We start from the raw sequence: 16,834 nt of genomic DNA, 5'->3' as shown, positions 1-16,834 counted from the left end.
CTCGTGTTAAATCAACAAAAGGAGACAAGGTTAAAAATGAGACATTCAGTTTCTTTTAGCTTTGCATTGTCTGCTCATTGCACAGAAAGAGTTAAAGCAACGTGACAAACAATTCAGACCCTCAAATTCACTGAACTGCGTACGCTGCAAATGAGTTCCACTCGTTCTACTTGGATGTGTTCGCTCCAGAGCTCAGAGGCATCTGAAAAGAGTTCACTGTACATGAATCGGTTATTTACAACCGGAGCAAAACATAAAAAAGCGTTTCTGACGTGCCGGTATGAAGGGAAAGCACGCCTCTGCCCGCTCTCGTGCCTACGACACAGAACACAGCAAAATTTGTGAGTGGGAACATCTTCATTAACATCAGTTCAGTCACTGCAAACTGTTTGAAAAGTTAACATACATATATATAAATATATATATATTTCTCCTACAGATTTCGATTTTGTGTTCAAACTTTTCACCTGCTAACAGACAGATCTCTCCGAGGTTAGAGAGAAGAAAGCTTGTGCAAGAAGTTCAGTTTACTGAGAACAGAGGGCTTTATGCTGTGATTGATTTTAAAGTAGGTAGACGGTGACTTGATCCAGCTCTTCTGAAGAGCCCCCACTGGCATCGTGAATCTGCACTTGCATCAGTGATATTTATACTTCAGAGGTGAATCCTTTGTGATGCTGGAAAAACTTAATTTTCTTTAAGTGTTTGTCAAAAAGACCATTTTATAGCACAAAATCTTTTCTCATGAAGGATGCAGTGCTTGAATTCAAGCGTTAATGAAGAATTACACCACATTTCTGTTATCACTAATGGAATTACATAACTACCAAATTCCACTATGTACTTACCGCCTCCGCCTAATTTAGGATTCAGTAAAGCATTTCACTGGAAACATGACCCAGCCCATATCTGATAATAAAACAAACTCCATCATCGTCACATTAAGATGTCGTTCAGGTAAACCCTGTGCTGACACAGTTGCCTTGTGCAAACACTCCCGTAATCCTGCCCGCCAAAACCAATTTGCACACCTCATCACGACGGCGCGTCTGTGAAACTATGTTTGCAAACATCTTAAGACAATAACCCCCAATGATTTATGAGGCTAAAACAATGAGAATTAATCCATTGTGAGCTATTGTTTGAAGCTAATGAACCACAGCAAAGTGCTGAAAAGATATAAATAATGAGCAAAGAGGGAGCTTAAACTGTAATGTTGCTAAAACAGTCGACATGCAGAGGGTAAAGGCAGCCGCTGACATTCCTCTTTAGAAAAAAAGAACAAAAAGAAATTAAATGTGTCACTGAAATTTTCTGATTTCTTTCCAGAAATAGTTTTACTTCCAGCTGTTTTAATGACTTCTATTAGGGCAGAAGCTGCTTATTAGATAGAACAGAGATGAAGGCAGTGATGGTTAAGCAGAGCCGAGCGCAGCGTCAGGACTATCCGCCCATCAGCAGGTACCTGCAGCGTGTGCTCCATTAGGACGCATTATATAACCAACACTAAAGCCAGCCCTCAGCAGAGCCTTCCTCTCCTGCTTCCTCTCAGTCAGTCTGCGGCAGGGTCAGAACACTTCAGCAGCCTCATCCACAACAATCAGCCGCAGAGTGAAAACTGAAAACACACACTGAGCAGAGGATAAGGTGCACTCAGCCACCTCTGAAATCACTGGCTCAGTGGGAAGATAATTGTTTATGAGAACACACACGCACACACGCACGCACGCACGCACGCACGCACGCACACACACACACACACACACACACACACACACACACACACACACACACACACACACACGTCTCAGCAAGCATTTGCCTTCTGCTTGACTCTGCCTCGCTGATGGCTGATGAGGGATTAAAGCTCGCATGCATTGATTATGGCAAGTGATGCCATCTTGCTTTAGAGAGAACTGTGTAATAGTAGAGAGTCGTCTTCTAATGGGACTCTTGTATCATACAAAGATATTTAAATCCAGCAGCAGATCAAACAAAACATCCCAGATAACAAAATACAAATTCAATTTGAGTGATCTAATTTCCCTGTTGTTCCCTTTCTACTCCTACTGCTGTCTCACTGTTCACTGAGTGACTTATTTCTAATTCTGAAATTATTAATTAATATTAATTATTAATACTAATGATTCATCGGTAACAAAATACTCTTGTTTTTTTGGTCTCACGTTGAAACAAGACTAAGAGTCTGCAGCAATGCTAGCAGCTCTCTCACCTAAGCTAATGTCCGTATACTGACACTAGCATTTAAATGCTAACATACTAACAATGACAGTCTAGCTTTCTAGCATTCTAAAATTTGCTAATTGGAACTAAAGATGAAGTACAGGCCAATGGGAAATGGGAATTTCTTCTGCAGGTGTTAAATATTGAAGAGGTAAAATTTTGAACTGATGATGGTGTTAGATGGAAAACAAATGAGAAATCACCAAATCAACTGTAATTGCTCCTGAGGGAACCATGAATGTCCCAAATTTATGACAATCAATCGAAAAGTTTTTTCAGTCAAAACTACAAATGTGAACCTCACGGTGGTGCTAGAGGGAAAGTCAGAGGCTGTGTCTGCATTTCACTATATAGAGCACTATATTTAATGTCTGCCATTTTATTTGAGTGTCTAACTTGTGAGTGTAAATTTATCCACTATGTTGTGCCCTCAGAATCTCCCACAGCAGAATGAAAAGTGTCCATAGCGCGACACGACTGTCCGCTAACAATCCCCACTATGCAACGCATCCTTTGACAGATGTGAAAACGTTTGTTGTGTGACTCTACAGCTGTGAAGTGTTTCAAATCTCAATTTACTGACTGTTTGTTATATGGGGAGCAGTAACTGAGTGAGCGATGGATCATCAATGCGCACTGCTCTTGGCATCGTTCTCTCACATGCCTGCGACCAGACGGCCACGTCGATGTGGGTCACGTCAGTGGGGAAGATCAATTTTCAGTGGTGGAAATTCATAAAAATAATATTTTCAGGAAAGGGCTCTAACATAACTGCACAGAGCAAAGTTTTAACTCTAAGTTTAACTGCTGTGAAATTGCTCAGTTTAAAACACGTTGCATTATTGTGATGAAGTCATTAAAACACACTCCTTATAACTAGTAATCTGTAACTTCTTACATTTCAAACGAAGCCTCCCCAATCCTGATCACCACGGTCATTAGAATTCATCTCACAGCAGCATGAATATCTGCACCAGATTTCATGGCAATCCATCTGATAGTTCGGTCTGGACCAAAGAGATGAAGCAACCAAACAACCAGCCAGCCAACATTATCATCCCCAGAGTTAAAGCGTATGCATATAAGCTTAATCTTACACGAGCCACCAAAATGATGAAATATAGAACTGAGCGGTCAGGGAGCGCTGGTAAGTTCAACCGGTTTGGTGGTTTTAAGTCAAAAGCTTGCTCGTAACTCTTTGGTTCACAGTGCAAAGATGATACCCTGAGACATACAGTACCGCCAGGCCCGAGAAGAGGAACCACCACCAGGCAGCGTACACTGGGTTGTGAGGAAATGGGGTTTGTGGGTTTGGGTGAAGACAGAATACTTGATGGGAAGTAAATGGAAAGGTGGAAGCTTACATTCATCTGTTGACATCTCCCCTCATCACCTATTTAAAGACAATGAATAGAAAAAAAGTGAAAGAGGAGAGAGAGAGATTGAAGGGGCAAATGAAATATTAAACAAAATCGGAGGTCTATTTTTAGATCCAAGTGGTAGTGGTGTTGGGGGGGGTGCTTCAGTTGTATTATTGATGTTGCTGTGCAAGCGGGGGTTTCTCTGGTTCTTGCCTGAGAGAAGGCCGGGCGGAGGTGTGTGAAGCGATGGCGGTTTCCTGTGGGGAGTGGTCATTGCATTAACACGACAGAACGGAGCGATAAAAGGGAATGAGAGCGCTCTTAGTACCACATCGCATTTAAATCTCGGCAGAGTCAGGCACAACACCGCGGCGGCATGAAAGAGAGGGGTTGAGAGAAGAAGAAGAAAGACAGAGATTGCTGCAGTTGTCTGAGCTCCGTTCCCCACAGAGAGTGCCGGTGTACAGAAATATTTGCCTTCACTTTTTGACACAATTTTATTATTCCACACAGATGCACGGCTGGCTCTTCTCAGGCAGGGGCTCGGAGAGGGAGCCTTCATGTGGAGGCACTGATCCTGCTCTTTTTTTTCAGCGCACGCACACACACATCCGCGCAAGCTCGCCGGGTTGCAGGGTTCACCGAGCAAAGATGTGGGAGAGGCTGAATGCGAAGCACTGATTTATGCATTATCTCGGGAGTGTGTTTAATAAGTTGGCGATCAGCATCATCTACAAGCAATAAGGCATGATTCATTTAATTCGTGACCTTTACAAGCTTTAAACTTTAGCTCAACAAAACTTTTTCTTGTCGCTTGATTTTTTTTTTTTTTTTACTGTTACAGGGACAACATTGTGCCTTATTTCTCATGAAAACAGTACAGTATGAGTTTCGCTGTGACTGTACGAAGCATCAGAAGCTAAAGTGTGACTGTAATTTTAAATCGCAGTATCCTCACCTCTGCTTTTCCACTGTCAACAAACACACACACTTCATCTCTGCTGGGTGTGCTGTACCACAGCTTCCCTGGCTTGTTCCACACACACACAGAGTAAAAGAGAAAGACACAGAAAGAGGAAATGACCTTGATGTACTGAAAGATCAATACTTCAGTGGCCGCAGATTATCCTCTCCCACATTACATCACAATAATATCCCTGCGCTTACACTGTAATTCAGTTGGAGAGCAGGCAGCCTCGTCCGTGGCGTGCCTGCTGGACGTCACATGCAGCTGGAAGCCTTTAATGCCCACAATACTTATGGATATGGATTGATGAGGAGTAATCAAATGCAACTGAATGTGACCAAATCTGACCTGAGCGGGGACATAAAGAGGATGTGGTGGCTTTAGATAAGCCGCATCTTTCAAGTATATTGTGTACATACAGTTGTATTAGGACAAGTGATCAAAGCAACTTTTTCTGCTTTTCGGTACAGGTTTTAAACGCTGAGGAGCATTACTGAATCAGGTGTGATGCAGTCAGAGCTTTCTCTCGGACCTTACAGTGCGTGTGGCTGTTCCTTCGTTGCGTGCAGGCTTCTTCAGCAAGCCATTTTCCACCACACTAAAACGTATGCGGGCTATTTTTGTGCCATCTCAACCTGTTACCCATCGATAATATATGGACGTTTCCTCATGAAAACTTCCTTCAGACAATGTCCTTTCACTCTTTTCATCAGCTATTTAAAGGTGCCCTGTGGACAAAAAGTTCTATGTACATTCAGTCTTTCTACCCAAAATGCCTTGACTGTATCAAGACAAATGTCGAATGTATTTCCTTCCCCAAAAACACTTAAAAGGCATTCTTTTAAAACCATTTAAAACATTGTTTCCATCCTTGTGCACTTACTCGCAAGCTTCTCCTTGACTGCCTCATTTAGCACATTGCTGACAAACACGCTGAATGTATCCCCTTTCCATTTTTGAAAGTATCCGACACAGTTTACATCCATGTTTGTCAGCTCATACTGTAGTCTTTGCTGCACTGCTATGCGCGTGACCTCCATCAACTGTCGGTCAGTGAGAAAGCATGAGATCTTCCGCAGGAGAACCGTGGCACCTGCGAGCTCATGAACGATACAAGCAGAACGTGGATCCGCTCATTATATCACTGCTCCATCGTGCCAGAGCTGGACAAAACCTCCACAGGGTCCCTTTAATTAAGACTGATCAGGATGGGTTATACACTGTAACAAATCTTTTCACACGGAACTGCAAAAAAGGACTAATTAGCAGAAAAATGTATTTCAAACGACGCCATCTTGAAGACATGCTATCACCCAAAACAGACAGCAGCATTTCAATGAATCTTTAAGTATTTTTTTTTTAAGTTTTGTGATTGCTGTTGATCGGTAAAACACACTGCACTCGACCAACACAGCGTGGGTGGATCTGAATCTTAATAAGTTAGTAAGGCAGAACTTTTTCTTCGGCAACCTTTGCTTCTTTTTTCTCTTGCTAGGTGCGATCCAGCACGATATCTTCAGTCTCTCCTGCAGAAGGTGCCAGACAGAGGCCTTGAGCAAGTCAGTCACATTCCTTTTGTGTTGCTCAGCAAGAGTACATCCCTTCATTAGACTGCATCTCCTGACAGCACGTCATGCTTCCACTGCTCCTGTGACAGCTGAGTGGTGCACGAGTATGAAGCTCCCACCTACACACTGCTCATGCCTGGCTAGCTCAGTGCTGTGGACACATGCCACAAACATATAGAGTAAATACTTGCATCATGCAGTAGCTCGTGGTAAGGCTGGCAAATAATGCTGCTTTTAGAAAACAATGTCAAAGACTTAAGTAAACACTGACAAATCGTGGGAAGCAGACGTCGCAGGGGTTAGTTACAGTACGCGCTCTAAACCTCCATGTTATTTTATTCCATCTAAATACAATTTGTACATTAAGCCGAACCTTCACTTAGATCTGTTACTTTGTATGCAAAACAGAAAACCAATTGTGGATTATAAGGATCCAAAGGGAAAATGTATAAATCATGATCATGCAGTGTGGTGGCTTTGGAAGGCTGCACTCACTTGGATTTAGGGTGTTGTTTAATAATAATTCACAGTTATGGTTCAGCAGCCCTCATCTGTCAAGTTCCTGTAACAATCGTCACACAAGCCGTTACTCGAAGCAAGTTTTCTTGTAGGAAAGTAGCAAGGACTGTTTGATTTGGACCAATAAATAAGAGGAACACAGTGTTTGTATAATCTGCAGCGAGCCTTCAACAGTGCTGAAGGAATTTGAGGCGAGATTGAAATCAAATCCACAAGGCCGTCTGTGATGTGATTGGGAGAATTCCTGATGCCTAATTCATAATGTAACATCCCTTCAGGTACCGAAAGACTGCTGTACCGCTCGCATTCATCCCAAGCAGAAAAATACAATACAATGACAATGAGGAGACAAAGAAAAATGAATGACCTGAAGATAGCAAGTTCTCCTGGATACTGATGGATAACAGGGATCTGTGTCTCGGGCGGCTGAAGTAGAGATCTATAGTGGGCAGTCAGAATAATGAGAACGTCCCCATGGAAAGGGTGACTTCTTTGTTGGAAAGCACTATTTTCAACTTTATTTTATTACTACAATTCAGTGGAATTCATTTTCTGTCTTACATTATTAATTCACTTTATAAAAGACTATGTGTGTGTTTTTAAACCCCCACAGCTTCACAACGGGGGGGTTCTCTCCGGGGCAGCTTTGGGCTGTGCCCGACACATATCGTACCCACAGTGAGGTTAAACCTGTGGGAAGACGTTCTGTGGTAGGCTGAAATATGTTTATTTCTGTTAATCAAGGCTGTTGGGGCGTCTGTGTCCATTGGGAAATTGGGAGACTCTGTTATGCTTGCTCGCACCACGGCTGCTGACGGGCGGCGTGTGCACACAAGGTGAAATACTTTCTGAGTTCTTGCCTATCAAGTCTCAAATTGCTGACTGCCATTGTATTGCAGAAATAACACAGTTTGGAGATCTTTGATGCTTCTCTTTTCATGAAGGAACTCACTAGTGTCTTTTAATTGGACCCTACCTGCCTGGAAAAATGTCTTCCGCTCCCTTTGCCCTGAGTTTGGGACATCACTATGAGCGCCACAGAAGACATCAAACAGCTGTTATCACAGGCTAAGACGCGCTCCTCCTGGAGTGGATTTTTAGTTGAATTCAGCGCAAACATTATTTTGTCTACCGCTTGTACTTCCCTGGTATTCTATGAGCTGAAAAGAAACAGAAACAGCCAGTAAGATGTCATCAAAGACAGGCAAACACACATAAGTTCCTAATTACAAGTTGGATGTTTTTTATGATATTGAGACTTATATTTGAAAAAGCCAATTCAAAAATTCCTATAAGAGGCAGAACAGTAAAAAAAAAAAAAAAAAAACGTGAGAGGAAACAGCCGCGCAGAAGCAAGCGCTGGCGTGAACAAAGAGAAGTATTAAAGTCATAAAAACTGAAACATGCACAAGAGAGCAAAGGCAATCAGTGGCGGTAAGAGTGCACGACAGGTTTGCTATTTACACACAAACAGCAGATCATAAGGCTTTCCATGGATACTGTATGCGAGCACTTCCCATGTGACAGCAGATTAGATCAGAGGAATTCAATGATGAATGAGTGACTTGGAAAAAGAATCCCACTGCTAATGCCCAGCAGTAACGTTACAGATTCTGTATCCAATCGTCTTTGGGCAATGGGGTAAAAGAAAAAAAAACAAAAAAAACCCAACTCACTTCCATGTGCACAGTTACATATTTCCTCATCACATTCAGCAGCAGAGGAACACTGTCACATCAGCACAGGAAACAATCCAAATAACAGATGATGCATTGTATCAATTTCAGATGGGCGCTCAGCTCACACAGAAGGAGAAATAATTAAATCCCACCTTTAATAAAACAGAAGGACAGCAATCATACAGTATGAAAAACTCCATCTGAGCAGAGCAGGAAGGAAATAACTCTGAAAAGGGAAGTGATGGCAAGTAATAAGGAAGAGCGTCTTTGTCTTGATTAGCCTCTCTGGGCTTTTTTTTTTTTTTTTTTTTTTAAACACGGTGTTGGCAACTGCATGACATTTTCTTCGCTCTAGCCAGCCACAGCACACTAAGGTTCCAGCGATCCCAAGATGGCAGCAGTTCTCCTCCTCTGGTATGGCGAGCATGGCTGTGGCCTGCTGCACAGAGCGGCGGCTTAATTAGCCTTTTATTCACAGAAATGATGAAATGCCTTCCAGTCGTCATCAGAGACAGTTCCACACAGCGGTTACACTGAGGTGGAGCACATCTGTTTTCATGACCTTTGCATCCGTCAGACATACTGTAAATGTTTTTATATTGTAGGTGTGCAGCTAATTCTCTAATTAGCGGGACTGAATCAGCATTCTGTTCAATGTCACTTGGACACATCAGAGCGACTGCGAGGCAAAGTGAAAACAAACTGCAACAACCAGACAAAGCCACTCATCTGAATGTTGAGATTAACTGTGGCTGCCAGATTCTTTAAAATGATACAATACTTCTCATTCTTTTTCCCATTATCGCTGTCTTGAAAAGGACTTCGGTGACAACTACAGCGGAGCTCATTTGAGAATTCCACAGCTGGTGCCAAAATGATATTTTCATATAGCTCACACAGAGCAAAACAGACAAAAACCACTTTAATGTTTGACATAATAAGACAAACTTGTCTAATACATCAGTGTTTAATTACACACACACAGCCACCACACTAGTATCGTTAATATCTAATCTCTGAACACTTAAAGACTGTGTCGGAAATCATATTTACTATATAGCATGCTGTATTTACACACTGTCGTCCCCTCAAAACGCCCCACAATGGAAAGAAAAATATTACTACTGTCTGCTAACGCTGATTCGTGCCACACTCCACTGGTCAGTGATGACACAAGATAACAAAAATTCATCCAGTAAGTGTCTGAAATCTCTCGCTCCAGTGTAAACTACTCATTTCAGGCGTGATTTTTGGACACATTCACGCCGACTTTCAGCACTTGACAGCGCTGTGGACACAGTTTGATTGTTATCAAAAAACAAACAAACAAACAAACAAACAGTTATTCTATAGCAAGCCAGTAGGGTGGAAAAATGTAAAATAAGTTAAAATAGCTAAAAATCACTGGCCGGCCTTGTCAACACTACAGCGGGAGGTGGGAAGAAAAAGCAAGTCGAGGCACGACGCCAACGTATGAAATTACAAGTATTGATCTCTGATGCTGGAGAATGCATTTCCACTGCGTTTGAATGTATTATTAAGGAGATACCCTTCGCCACAACAGGTGGATGGCAGCCCGGCGGCACAGACAGAATCCAGGCTGTATGGTGTGTAGGATTGTAATAAGAGCTACTGGCAGCTTTTTGTATGAGATTAGCATCTCCAGTGTCACAGATTGTGGCGCTGTCATGTCTAGCACAATGACTTCAACAACAAATCATCATTTCATCCAAACCCTATTATTATTTCATGCACACCATAGCTAACAACATTAGAAATTCAACAGCTGTTACAAGGTTGTTTTTTTTTTAAATTGCAGCATAACTCGATAGGCTTACAGAGCGAGCTTGAGGAATCCAGAGGAAATTGATAATCTGAGAGAGTGGAAAGGCTAGAAAACAACAGTGTGCTTTAAGGGGCCGGCTGAGCAGGGTTTTGCAGGCCTGTAGGAGGAGAGGAGAGGAAGGGGAGGAAAGCAGGGAGTAGTCGAGGTGATGGGAAGAGGTACAGTGTGTTTCTGAGGAGCGCAGATGAGTGAGGGCTTTTCGTCTTTAAGCATATGGCTCTGAGACTTGTTTGTGTGGGAAGCACAGAATAATGAATTCATAATGAGAGCTAGACTCTGGACATTTTGCAATGCTTCTCTGGTCCCGCAGGGCAGAAAACGTCTAGGCTTCTCTGCCTGATTATACAGTACATACAGTAGGATAAACTCAATCCTAACAAAAAAAAACGGTAAATATTGAGACTGAATTTCTTCTCCATATAACTGGAAAGCACTGTGGCCTATTATGTGTAATTATATAACCGGCACAAATTTAGCAGATGGTTGATATGATGGGGAGAAAACGTTGTTTACTCATATTTCTTAGGATGCTCAAGCAGGGCCAGAGTGCATGGCTCCATGTTGCATAACATCTAATGAAGTTTCAGATTTTTTTTGTCTGTTTCTACTTCACCCGAAGGCAAAGCAGCTAAAAGCATCACCCTGAGTCTGTGCTGGTGTAACTGCTCTGCACATTCACTGTCTGCGTCTCTGCTTGGACCAAGCATAGGGCTTCTTGGTGCTGACCTTGGACCTGCATTTCACCCCATTTGACCCTTGAGATAAGCACGCTGGCAACAATTACACAAACCTGGACAGTTACATCACTTTAAATCCACTTTTTCTTATGAATTTCATGCCGCACTAAAAGGCTCAAAAGAAATTGCTTTCTCTCACACCTGTAAGCTTCGTTTTTTGTTTTTTATCATATCAAAAACAATCCATCAACTTTGGATTACGGACCGAGAGCAAAGTCGCTAAACCTCTCTCCCTTTTCATTCCTCTTAGATGTTGTTGCATCATTAAAAATGGACCATAATCTGCAGGAGATGTTCAAGAGACAACAAATAAACAAGTTATGTCACATATCATAACGCTCTTTACTTTGCCTAATGTGCTTCAAGATTACTGCATCGCACAGCGACTTCACAAAATCAACAGACTGCCATGTAGTGACAAAACATAATGGAGACGACAACTTTGAGATGAATGGCAGAAATGTTTGAGAGGATTTAGTTTAAATCTCTCTCGGCACCATTTGGTCGCTTAATCATTCCACCCTGCTGCTACTGTAATACAGTACATGGCACCAGCTCTTACTATCATCTCGGTAGGTTTCGCAACGTTGAAATGAAGTTCTTCTTTCTGAAAACAACTGAATTCAGTGTGAATGTCGAACCTGGAAAAAGGCACCTGCAGCTACAAACCATTTAGCTTTACAGAGCTGCTGTAGATGACAGTAATTAAGCCATGACCTGTCCAACCTCCCCCATCTAATGTCCTTTTGTCACATGAACACCTTCATCTCTCCCACTGTGTGCGTCTCCCGGTGTCCGTCTTTCAGAAGAAGTCAATTCTAATCTGAGAGCCGATGTGTTTTCATTATTTATTCAGAATGTTTTCATTTTATTTTCAGCATTGACTGAATAAATAAGAGCTGAGTGGGCAACGAAAAATAATAAAATTGTCCTTCGTGAATAATAGATTGGGTAAATTGCTCGGGGACAGATTACTATTTTGGAAACTGAATAATTGAGGTGATTATAGCAGTGATGTGGAGAGCAGATCGCCACTGCAAGAGAGGGGATAATGTGTGTGTGTGTGTGTGGGGGGGGGGGGTACTTGACCAGAAAAATAATCGAAGCCTTTTCATGTTGGATTTGCAGTTAGTTATCAAATAAACATGTCTGATCAGAGAGAAAAGCAAAGAGAAATACAAAGTGTTTATGTTGTGACAAAGCGAGGCGGCACACTTGTCGCGGTTGAGCCGGACAGAGAGAAAAAGGCACCAAGAACAGCTGGAAACTCAGCAGCATCCACAGCAGAGCCGCTCCTCTGCGCTCTGCCATGATGTGATGTGGTTGGATCTGTCCTTGGTGCTGAATCGGCGGGGACTCTGCCGACCACAAACTGCTGCAACTTCTGATCTGCATCCACACCTACTCTGTGTGTGTGTGTGTGTGTGTGTGTGTGTGTGTGTGTGTGTGTGTGTGTGTGTGTGTGTGTGTGTGTGTGTGTGTGTGTGTGTGTGTGTGAGGGAGAGAGAGAGAGAGAAAGAGAGAGAGAGTTTTCTCCGTGCGCAAAACAAAACAAACACAGCTGGCTCTCTTGGCACCCCGCCACGCAAGCAACCCCTCTCCCCACCGCCTACAAATGCGCGTTTTCCAGATGAATAATACACAGCGAGAAATGACAAATAGTCGAAGTGATGAAAGATTTAACATGTGGGAGCCTGAAAGCAAAATGGGTTTCATCTCTTGAATGTGACGCTGCTTCTGGAGCCGATTAAACAGGGACGGCGCGATTCCCTCCCCTCCGGTCGTGATGCAGTGAACCAGCTCTGCGCAGAACCCGCTCGCTCTATAAAAACGGCTGCACTTCCACAGACGGGTTACAACAAGAAGGGGACACAGGCGCGAAGTCACTGCGGCTCATCAGCCCGAACAAAAATCACAACCAAGCACAGACGCAGACATGCAGGCCGCGAAGAACGGAATCTTTTGGAGACTTTTTCTATTTTCGTGTCTGCTTTTGGAAAGTTCATGTCAAGACTTCGGCGGACAGACGCAGTTCATTTGCACGTCCGTACCCAAGGATGTGGACATATGCGCAGCCACCCTGCAGAACAGTGTGCCGGGGGAGGACTTGAAGACCACTGTCATGCAGCTGCGGGAGACGGTTTTGCAGCAGAAAGAGACCATCATGAACCAAAAAGAGACTATCAGAGAACTGACCTCAAAGTTGGCTCGCTGCGAGAGCCAGAGCGGCGCCGAGCCCGGGGACGCGCGGCCCGGTGGCCGGAGGAAAGAAGCTGGGACCAAAAACACAATGGGGGACGTGTCGAGGGGCCCCGCTGACACTTTGACGCAACTATCACAGACTTTACAGTCGCTGAAGCAGAGACTAGAAAACCTGGAGGTAGGCTGCTGCTTCTGGGGACATTTTCCGCACTTTGGGTGACTGCGCAAAGCTCCGTCGAGCAAATTCACACTACTTTTGTTGATTAATATAATAATAACAACAATAAGAGGTGATTTGGGTGTCTGGATGTCAATATTAAATTAAAATATGCGCGCGCACAAGTAGAAAAAGAAACGTTTTGTGCTATCAATTAAGTCGATTGCTCAGCTATACCGCAACAAGCCTAGAAAAAAAACTCAGTCTGTAATCATGCCCCGTCAAAATCCTTCTTTACCCTGAGCTAAACGCTTCTTTTCCCCCTGACAGCAATTCAGCAGAAGTAACAACTCGGTGCAGGCGAACAGCCTCAAAGACCTGCTCCAAAGTAAAATCGACGACTTGGAGAAGCAGGTGTTGTCCCGAGTGAACAGCATCGAAGAGGGGAAGCCCGGACTCCGCAACGAGACGGAGCAGCGCGGCAGAGTGGAGTCCACCCTCACATCCCTCCACCAGAGGATCACCGACCTGGAGAAAGGTAGCAGGGCGCGGAGGACGTGACGGGCGAGCGCGCAAAAAGTGAAAGGGGATGTGGGAGGGTTTGGTGGCTGAGTGAAGTGGAAGGAAGGATGGGTGGAGGGGCCGAGGAACGATTACAACCATCAATCAAGACAAGGTATCAGATCGCAGTGAGGGTGGAAACTGAAAGAAAAAAAAAATCCCTCTTTGCGTAGTTTGGCATTACAAGCTTTTCTGACCTCAGCAGTCGATTTAATGTTTTGCTCATCCGCTCAAAGCTGGAGCGGTCCGGTATATTGGGCAGTTTCCTGCTCTAATTCATGCAGATTAAACCATCTGAAACACGCAGTGAACGAGCCATCCTTGCATTTGCTCTGTGAGCCATTTGGGAACTTAAAACCACGCACGGTGCGTCCTCGGTTTGGGACACATCTGGTAGCTAAAAAAAAAAAAAAAAAAAAAAAACAGAGGCGAAGGTTGACATCGCCGGTAGTCCTGTGATAGACTCCTCACGCGAGATTAAAGCGTCACGATTGTGGATTTGTTGTGTTGTGTAATGTATAATTCCTATGTAAATCCCCAGGGTGTGTGCTGGCCATGACGTATCTGTGTTTAACATGAAAAGATCTGGCAGAAACACATTGTCCTCTCCAAAGTTTCTGAAGCAGACTCCGCTTCCTCCACACAGGTCAAAGAGAGAACAGGCCTCTGGATAAATTCCAGCTCACGTTCCCACTGAGAACCAACTACATGTACGCCAAAGTGAAGAAGAGTCTGCCGGAGATGTACGCCCTCACCGTGTGCATGTGGCTCAAATCCAACGCGTCCCCAGGAGTGGGCACACCGTTTTCCTACGCAGTTCCGGGTCAAGCCAACGAGCTGGTCCTCATAGAGTGGGGAAACAACCCAATGGAGATACTGATAAATGACAAGGTATTTCTAAAACACAGTGGAAACGTCATGCAGGGATTTTTTTTATTCGTTAATTGCTGCAGAAATTCACATCTATCTCCTTCCAGGTTGCAAAGCTGCCTTTCCTCATCAATGACGGAAAGTGGCATCACATCTGCGTAACCTGGACCACTCGTGACGGTGTTTGGGAAGCTTTCCAAGATGGAGTAAAGAGGGGGAGTGGAGAGAACCTGGCTCCATATCATCCCATCAAACCACAGGGCCTGCTAATCCTCGGGCAAGAGCAGGTAAACGCAACACACATCTGCTTCAAATGCTTTCCCGTTCCCACGAGGGCCATGATTTAACTACAAGAGGAGAGGATGTTAAGGCTGGACGTGATGCAGATATGAGTTTGTTAAACAGAACCAGTGTATGTCATGAAAGGAAAAGTCATTTTTCCCTTTCACTGTGACAGAAAAAACAGATCCTCGCTCCAATTTAAGGAACAGATTTAATAAGGTGATTAGATCTTTAACTGGATCTCATCAAGAATCCCAGTAGCTGATGAAGAGATGCACGGCCTTCATTCAATGTAATCAGTCCAAAAGAAAGAAAGAAAAAGAAAGAAAGAATCCACAGGGGCAATTTTCTTTCCATGAAGCAGCCAGAGGAGAAAAAAATAAGATCATCCTTGATTAAATCTATTTGTCTTCACCACAGGACACGCTCGGAGGAGGATTTGACGCCACTCAAGCTTTTGTTGGAGACCTGGCAAATTTTCACATCTGGGACCGGAAACTATCAGTCGGAGAGATTTACAATCTAGCAACTTGCAGCAGCAAAGCACAAGTGGGCAACGTTTTTGCCTGGATGGAGACGAGCCTTGAGATTTACGGAGGTGCCTCCAAGTGGACATTCGAAGCTTGTCGCCAGCTCAACTGAAGTGCAGGGAGGAGAAGATCAATGCATTTGTTAAAACCACTCTGTCACAGCATCAGTAAACTAGTCTGAAAGATCAGGAGGCAATTATTTCAGTGAATAGCATCTGGATTTGTAATAGATATCTGAAAACATAATATGCGGACACTCGATAGATTTTCACCACATCCTCATGTGGGGGGACAGGTCACTGGAAGAGGACACTTTGGCATCCTGTGGCCCTCGATTGCACATCAGGCCCACTCGTGGTTTCATTTGAAAAAGCAGCTGATGCCGCTCCGCAGAGCAGAGGATGCTCTCGGAGACCAAAATGACAAGCCAGCAACAAAGCACAGTGCGAGGTCGTGTAGTTTTTAGCAAAGAGAAGTCACGCAATTCAACAAAATCGACTGACTTCAAACGTCTTCTCCGTCTCGACTGCCAGGGATTTTCACTGTGAAAAAAGGACAAGGTGGACTTCTTTAAAAGGGATGCGTTCTTCAAGAGGTCATGAAATAAGATGACGTTGTTTCTCTCTCACTATTCTTTCTCTGCCACCACCTGCTTGACGTGATTTTGTGTAAAGAATGACGTATTTATTGCCAACATTCGAGCCTGAGTGCCTTGGGCTGTTGAAAAAAAAATCTCAGCACATTCATTATGATTTGCAGAGTGTTTTCGGTTTATTTTCTTGTAAATTAATTTCAAAAGAGGTGTTTCTTGCAACACTGGATGAGACTGGATAAGATTGTTCGTTGTAAGATGCAGTTCATTGATGATAATGGCGCATTTTGCAGATGTTTGTACTTCAGTGGGAATGTTCTCTGTACAGTTAACAGCATGTCTTAACTTCTGTAAATGCTGCGTCAGCATCTATGATCTTTGCTTTTACTATCCTACTTTTGGGTTGAGATTTTATACTGTATTGTTATATGCTTAAAGCATGGCGACACCGACAGATAAAAAAGTTCTAGTTTTTGTAATAAATTGTGATACTTGAATCATACACAGGTGTAAACACATTTATTTAGTCTGAAACTTTGCACATACAGACTTAATGAAATGTGATCTCTATTGGACGCATGAGGGTGCTACGATTTAATACAGCGTACATCGCAAGTTTGCCAGTTGAACCACTGAATTTGGCTGCTGTGATCAATATTTTTATATTCATGGATCACATGACTTGTTCCATGAGAAAGGTGTAGCTTATAATGATTGAA

The 16,834-nt window shown here is 43.4% G+C and overlaps 1 protein-coding gene across 1 annotated transcript; it reads left to right on the top strand.

Annotated features, from left to right (window-relative positions):
- Positions 1–12,474: 12,474 nt before the first annotated feature.
- nptx1l (neuronal pentraxin 1 like) lies at positions 12,475–16,617 on the top strand. The gene is made up of 5 exons (XM_070981645.1): positions 12,475–13,301; positions 13,611–13,818; positions 14,488–14,732; positions 14,819–14,998; positions 15,414–16,617. Exons 1-5 carry the CDS (start codon positions 12,858–12,860, stop codon positions 15,633–15,635), a joined length of 1,299 nt encoding a protein of 432 aa, XP_070837746.1. The 5' UTR covers positions 12,475–12,857; the 3' UTR covers positions 15,636–16,617.
- The last annotated feature ends 217 nt before the right edge of the window (positions 16,618–16,834 follow it).

This window comes from Chaetodon trifascialis, chromosome 15 (genome assembly GCF_039877785.1).
Source record: "Chaetodon trifascialis isolate fChaTrf1 chromosome 15, fChaTrf1.hap1, whole genome shotgun sequence".
Classification (NCBI taxonomy): Eukaryota; Metazoa; Chordata; class Actinopteri; order Chaetodontiformes; family Chaetodontidae; genus Chaetodon; species Chaetodon trifascialis.
The sequence above is the reverse complement of the archived record's forward strand: the minus strand, read 5'-3'. Positions and strand labels throughout refer to the sequence as shown.